General features: G+C 32.8%; 2 protein-coding genes across 6 annotated transcripts in view; one reads left to right on the top strand and one right to left on the bottom strand.

The window, feature by feature from the left end:
- The window catches only part of wdfy4 (WDFY family member 4), an 87,608-nt gene that overhangs the window by 59,171 nt on the left and 21,316 nt on the right, over positions 1-7,121 (top strand). Inside the window, exons 45-48 of one of the 5 annotated variants that reach the window (XR_012388779.1) lie at positions 1,425-1,545; positions 1,690-1,775; positions 1,898-1,954; positions 3,807-3,841. Coding sequence is in view for 3 of the 5 variants with exons in the window: in XM_696196.11 (XP_701288.6) it covers positions 1,425-1,545; positions 1,690-1,775; positions 1,898-1,954; positions 3,804-3,836 (297 nt within the window). In the remaining 2 variants the exon portion in view is untranslated. Of the gene's footprint in view, positions 1-1,424; positions 1,546-1,689; positions 1,776-1,897; positions 1,955-3,803; positions 3,842-7,121 lie in introns of all 5 variants that reach the window. The other 4 variants (XR_012388778.1, XM_021480871.3, XM_696196.11 and 1 more) reach the window with 4 other exon arrangements.
- On the bottom strand, positions 2,663-7,098 carry lrrc18a (leucine rich repeat containing 18a). Its single transcript, XM_005156961.6, has 2 exons — positions 7,011-7,098; positions 2,663-4,603 (listed from the first exon to the last, which is right to left on the bottom strand). The coding sequence occupies exon 2, from the start codon at positions 4,597-4,599 to the stop codon at positions 3,754-3,756; it is 846 nt and encodes a 281-aa protein (XP_005157018.2). The 5' UTR covers positions 4,600-4,603; positions 7,011-7,098; the 3' UTR covers positions 2,663-3,753.

Raw genomic sequence — 7,121 nt, 5'->3', positions numbered from 1 at the left:
AAATGAGTTTGATAAACACAGAAAAATGTTTCACTGACTATATATACACAAATAAAAATATTTCATTTAATACAGTTGAGGTCAGAATTATTAGCCCCTCGTGTTTATTTTTCCCCATTTACTGTGTATCGGAGAGCAGATTTCTTCAACACATTTCTAAGCATAATAGTTTTAATAACTATTCTCTAATAACTGATTTATTTCATCTTTGCCATGATGACAGTAAATAATATTTTATTAGATATTTTTCAAGACACTTCTATACAGCTTAAAGTGACATTTAAAGGCTTAACTAGGTTAATTAGGTTAACTAGGCAGATTAGGGTTATTAGGCAAGTTATTGTGTAACAATGGTTTGTTCTGTAGACTATCGAAAAAATAATTTTGACCTTAAAATGTTTTTTTTTTTAATTAAAAACTGCTTTTATCTAGCCAAAATAAAACAAATAAGACTTTCTCTAGAAGAAAAAATATTATCAGACATACTTGCTCTGTTAAACATCATTTAGGAAATATTTTAAAAAGAAAAAATCAAAGGGGGACTAATAATTCTGACTTCAACTGTATATTACATTTTTTTTTAACAATGTAAAATGTAACAATTCATCTCAATGACAAAAAAATGCTTCTAAATCTTAACATTTACACAAACCTTCAGTTTCAGTTTCTTTCTGGTCTTTCCTGCTGTCAAGGGAGCAGTTCGGCAAAAGTCTCAAAATGTAAACAACTTAAACAAAAAACATCACATAATGTAAATGAGTTGTCATTTATTAAGAATATGTGAATAACTCAATGTCAGATAGAACCTCATAATTCTAAGGTGACAATACATGTACGGTACATATACACATACTGTACATATACGTATATACATGCGCGCAAGAGATATATAGACACTTAAAGTTATTAGACAATGTTTTTTGATAGTATTTATTATTTTATTATTATATATTTGAATTTTTAAATACACCACTATATAATTATGTAATTAGAAAAAATTGCAAATCATATATAACAGTAGTAGGTCTTTGTATCTATAATTATGTATTAATTGGTTATTTTCTAATTAAAACGTTGTAAAAGAGAAGGTAACATTAGTGTTTTACTGTGATCAAACAGCTTTATTTGTCCATCTTTAAATAAAGTGTATTATTACTATAGTGTTACATGAAGTTTTAAGTACAGTGTGGTTATTGTTTTCTTTTGCTATTGCAAAAGCCCCTTAATTTGGTGTATTTATATCTCTAATGCAAAAATGAACTACAAGTGTAACTAAATATGTAAGTGCATTTATATAAGTTTTAACCAAAAGATGAATTACTCTTTTACTGCATAGTGGTTACATCAATTAAGATGAATTTATTTCTGTGCATACAGTAGGTACAACAACAGATAACATCTTAAATGTTCTATCTTTATCATAGTGTGAGGGACTCGTATATTTGCAGCATGATGAATAAAGAGAAAAACTCAGTGACCCCGAGCTGCAAGCGCTGGTCATATGATGACATCAAAGAGGCCAATTTCATGCGCTTTCTGCTTGAGGTGAGATTCACAGAGCACATATTCATTTCATCAGTTCAAATAATTATTACGCAATGCAAATCGTGATTTTCCTTTTGATGCTTGACAAACACGCATGTCTACATTAATATATCTGCTTAACTAATTAATTTCTTAAATCTTTAGGACAATGCTCTGGAAATATTCTTAAAGAACGGAACTTCAGTGTTCCTAGTTTTCTTCAACAATGACCACGTCAATGCATATAAAAGGTGAAATGAGAGTCCTTGTGATTTAAGTGGGTAAAGAACTGTTTGTAAGGTAGCACAGGCTAAATTGATTTATCTTTCTCTCTCTCTTTCTCTCTCTCTCTCTTTCTTTGTCCTGTTTCCAGGTTGTGCTCTGTGGTCTCCTCATTAAAGGGAAGGGGAGAGACTGTGCTTAATGTGAGGTGAGTGTCAAAAGCATTTCGCAGACAGCTGCCACTTCAGTCAGAGAGTCTGTGATGCTTTTCTTTTGAAACAGACCAGAGTTTTGTGGTTTCAAAGTTTCTAGAAAACACATTCTCGTACGTGTGCGGTTAAATATTGACAGTAAGACTCTCAATCCCCTAAACAATATCCCGGCATTACAGTGAAACTACAATTACTGCATCTTCAGCATTTCCCACCAATTAAAACAGCTTCAGTAACTTTTCAAAGTCATGAACAGCCGATACAACCCTGAATGTTATAGTTGCTAATTATCTGCGAGGGTGCAATAAGCTTTTTACCTATATGTTATTTCAGATGTTGCTTTGGTCAAATTATCGTTCCTTCATTCAGGGTTTTAATTTCTACTTATGTAAGATGTATCACACTTAGTTCATCTCAGTTTTTGACATGATGAAGAGGAAATGGAATTAATATTAACAGTGTTTTCCAGTGGCTTCAAAGTTGAAGAGTTGTACAGTTATATAATGCATGTTTTTTAATGATGCTGTACAGGTTACAGATCCGAGGACCCCTTGGTGGATAGAAACATACTTTGAAAAATTGTTGTCATTTAAAGTCCCGTTCACATTAAGAATGAAAACTTTGAAAATATTAGTGTCCACGTCAGCTGATGATTTAGTGGTGTTGCCATTCATTAAATCAAATTCCTGTTTTTTTTAATATATTAGGCACAGTTTATTTTTAATTTTACAATTATCATTACAGTTATTGTATGACGTTGACTTTACATCTTTAAATATACAGTGGGGAAAATAAGTATTGAACACGTTAGTTTTTTTTCCTGTGAACTATATTTCTAAAGGAGCTTATTACATAGAATTGAACCATATTTTTGTAAAAACCCAAACAATACAAACATAAAAATAAAACAAAACAAAAAAAATTGAAAAATGAGTAATAACATTTGTAATAACAATGGAATGACACAAGGAGAAAGTACTGAACTACCAAAATGTATTTAATTCTTTATATGAAATTATTTTTTAATTATGGCAGCTTAAAGACGCCTCTCATATGGACAATGAAGTCATATTAATTGCTTAGGTGTGACTTTTTTCCACAGACTTCAACAGTGTAAAACTCTTTGATAGTTCTGTGGGTCTCGTCTATCAAATCTGATCTTTAATTTGTATTATATATTAGATTGAAGTCTGGTGATTGGTTGGGCTATTGTACAGCTTGATTTTTCTTTCTCTGAAAGCATTTAAGAGTTTCCTTGGCTGTATTTTGGATCATTGTCTTGCTGAAATGTAGACCCTGGTTTCATGTTCATTGTCCTGATAATGTAGATGTTGGATTGAAGCAACTAATATTCATTTACAGTGATGAAGAGCAGAGGGTTGCTGAAGAACTACACCTCCCTTTCATCATGTGTTCAATAGTTCACTTTTTCCCTGTGTCATTTTGTTTTATTATGCATAACATAATTTGTAAACTAATTAGATTTGCTTTCTTTGCATATATATATATTTCTTTGGTTGCTATCAACATCTGGTGAAAATTTCAAGTCAACAGCTTCTTTAGAAATATGTTTTCTAAGAAAAACTATGACATGTTAAATACTTATTTTCCCTGCTGTATATTTTACAATTTTATTCTATTTAAACCATTCACTCTATCTTTAGAGGCACGATAAAGCTTAGTTTGACACATATTTTTTTTCCTTTCATTAAAGATAGATTGAAATCAATCAATGACTGATGGAACCCTGCAAAACCTTTAGTTAATTCCATAAAATTTACAGGAGGAGACATTTTTAAAGAGTGTTGTCATTATGTGTAAAGGTTGTTTTATTGGTATCTCCAGCAGGTCTGGCCTGCTCTTTGTGAAAACCAGGAGGTGAGGTAGTAATCCACTGCCGCCAGATTTCTTGACTGCCTCGTGCTACAGAGTTTGGCGAGATCAGCCCTGAAAAATTACTCTTCTTTTGCAAGCTATCTAGCTTTTTCTTTCTGCACCTTTCTAGACAAGGGTGGCACAAATCTCCCTCTCTCGCCAAATACAGATTTCCAGTCGTCTTCATAGAATCTGAATCTTGTCCGTCCCGCTGCCTGTAGACCACAGGGTTGCGTTTGGTGTTTAGCTTTGTCAGGTTGGGCAGCACGCGGGTGCATTCAGGCACCTGTGTGAACAAATTATCAAAAAGTCCGAGTTCTGTCAGGTTTGTCAACCCAGCCAAAGTGGGAGGAAGAGCGTTTAGACGATTCATACCCAAGTTCAGAACTTGCAGGTTTCTTAAACTTCCTATTTCGGGCGATAAACCAGCAGAATCCAGATTGTTGTTGCAGAGGTTGAGGTGAACCAATGATCTCAAAAGTCCGATATTTTCAGGAAGCCGCTCGATTTGGTTGCTGTGAAGATCTAACCAACGCAAGCCAGTGAACTGGCCAATGAATTCTGGGATTGTTTTCAGTTTATTGCGGCTTAGGTCAAGTTCTTCAACATTTCGTAACTTTAGGAGGCATTTGGGAAATGTGGCGATGCCTACATTGCTCAGATCAAGTCGTAGTTTTCCTTCTGGTGTTGCTCTGAGGGCATTTTTAGCCATTTTCAATGTGATCTTTGTACCTTTGGCTCCTGCCGCTCTCTTCCCTTTAGCCATGGAGCTGCACAGACACAGATTAATGGTTAAACGCTTCTGAAGCATCTATTTGATTAAGTCTTAACTGGAGTCATGTAATTATTATCTCAGGACCTTGTAGCTTTAAACATGTACGACTTAATGATGGGACAGTTTAGCTGTTTGCACTGGGAAAGAGGAAATCATGTATGCCCACAGGCGAGATTAGGGGCCGCGGAGGTGTTGGCCATTAATATTTACACCCAACTCACTCACTCACTCACCCAGCTCACCCTAAAGGTATATTTTAGGATAATTTCGTTCTCTAATTAAGGCTAAGCCAGATAACAGCGGCCAACACATATCTAGGGAAAAGCTGTTTGTGTTTTCTGTCTGATTGATCCAGGGCGGCGCTAGCTATCCGTGTGACTGCGTGGAGAGAGTCAAATCAGTGCTTTGATAAATGACACTAGAAAGAGATTTAAACTTGCTCCCTTCATATCTTCCCATTAAAAAGGAGGAGTGGCTGCATTGTAAGCCCTTTGGCGACTCATTAATCACATTGGTAGATGGGCTAATACGGTTCGTACTGTTTCTATTAGACCTTTTGTTTTTGAATCCGTTGCATCCGAGAAGTGCAATTACAGAGAGCTGACCATCGGCGCGATCCATTTTCATGTTGTTTGTGATTCGCTGATTCTGAACCCCTCCAAACGCAGAGAAAATTGAACGGTGTTTGCTATTTTTCGTGACATATGGAATATAATAGATGTCACAACTACATGATTTCGAAGCAGGAGTCGTTTGTAAATGGAATTTACTTTCTAACTGAGGAATATGGATTTTTTTGGAGGAATTGTTTAGTCAGGCTAGTGTAAACCAGAATATAATTTAGTAAAAGTGATTTTAAAAATGTTATATGTGATATGTAAACATAATATTGAATACAATCAAACTTTTTTGTTGCTTTTAAAATGCGAATAACTAGTTAGATGCCTTTTTTGTATGTGTGTGTAACAATATGATGGATTAACATTTATTGTCTTTGATAGTTGTGCCACTACTTGTACCTTTAGTCACTTTACTATTATTTCGTAGATGTAAGGAGTCAATCAAGGGTCATATATATATATATATATATATATATATATATATATATATATATATATATATATATATATATATATATATATATACTTGCAAAATAAAAGAAAGATTTGCAAACAAAAAATAAAGTATTGAGCAAAAATAAATAAACAAATAAATGCAAATCTTCAAAAATCGCAAAGCAAAAATTTATTTTTGAGAAATAAAAAATTATTTTGCTAATAAAAATAAAGAACTGCAAAGGGAAAATTAAGTTTTGAGAAATAATAATGAAATTATATATATATATATATATATATATATATATATATATATATATATATATATATATATATATATATATATATATATATATAATTAAATAAATAAATAAAAAAATAAAATATATTCAACTGTGAGTTCGCGATGCTGTTTGTCGTAAACGTCCAAGTTCCCTTGACTCCGCCCCCTCGTCGAAAAAAGAAACGCACAGACATGGGAAGTGCAAAGTGTGAATAGCATTGCCAAATCATGGATGACAGCAAAGCAAATCAAAATGAGCATTGCAATTGACTGGATGGTTTTTTTTTAAAGGCAATGCTACAAATACGTTTTGTGAATATTTGTATATGTATATTATCTATTATATATATATATATATATATTTTTTTTTTTTTGCAAATATTTTAGTTTTTTTTTTAATTTCCTAAAACTTAATTTTCCCTTTGCAGTTGTTTATTTTGTTATCAAAATTAATTTTTATTTTTCAAAAAATAAGTTTTTTTTTGCTTTGCGATTAGTATAGTATACAGTATACAGAAGTATACATATGACCTTACACTATCAGAAATAAAGGTACGCGATCATGCACCCCAGTGACAGATTACGTACCTTTATTTCTTTTCAAAAGGTACACATTTGTACTAAAAGAGTCCATATTTGTACCTCAAACTTATATATTAGTACCTACACATTTTAAGACAAACACTTTTGTACTTTTTTGGTACTAATATGTACCCTTGAGATAATAATATAGACCTTTAGGGTACAAATTTAATCTTTTTGAAAAGGTACCACCCCAGTGACAGCTCGCTTACCTTTATTTCTGAGTGTGTAGATTGACTCCATATAGATGCAATGAAACACTTTTATTATCTTTTAACATTTGTGTGACCTTTGATATTTTTTCTGTGGTTTAACACTTTATGGCAGTCTCAGAAAAGCTAAAACGATTAACGTTAATAGGATTACACAAAAAAGTGTGTGGAAAAAAACATAATTTTGCCCCAACCCACTATTGTTACTCAGGATTAATTTCATGCTCTCTCCGCTGTAAAGGAAGACTTAAATACGTTTATTTTACTCACGGTTTTTATATACGGTCCACAACAGAATTGCTTGAGAGTCAGGGGAGGATCTTCAAACTGTAGACCAAAAAGAAGCTTTGTCCTGTTTAACTTTAGTTACCAAGCAACGCT

The sequence above is a fragment of the Danio rerio genome, chromosome 13 (assembly GCF_049306965.1).
Source record: "Danio rerio strain Tuebingen ecotype United States chromosome 13, GRCz12tu, whole genome shotgun sequence".
NCBI classification, from domain to species: Eukaryota; Metazoa; Chordata; class Actinopteri; order Cypriniformes; family Danionidae; genus Danio; species Danio rerio.
The sequence above is the reverse complement of the archived record's forward strand: the minus strand, read 5'-3'. Positions and strand labels throughout refer to the sequence as shown.

Coding starts and splice junctions, on each gene's coding strand:
- lrrc18a (XM_005156961.6), bottom strand. CDS start 4,599: ATGGCTAAAGGGAAGAGAGCGGCAGGAGCCAAAGGTACAAAGATCACA.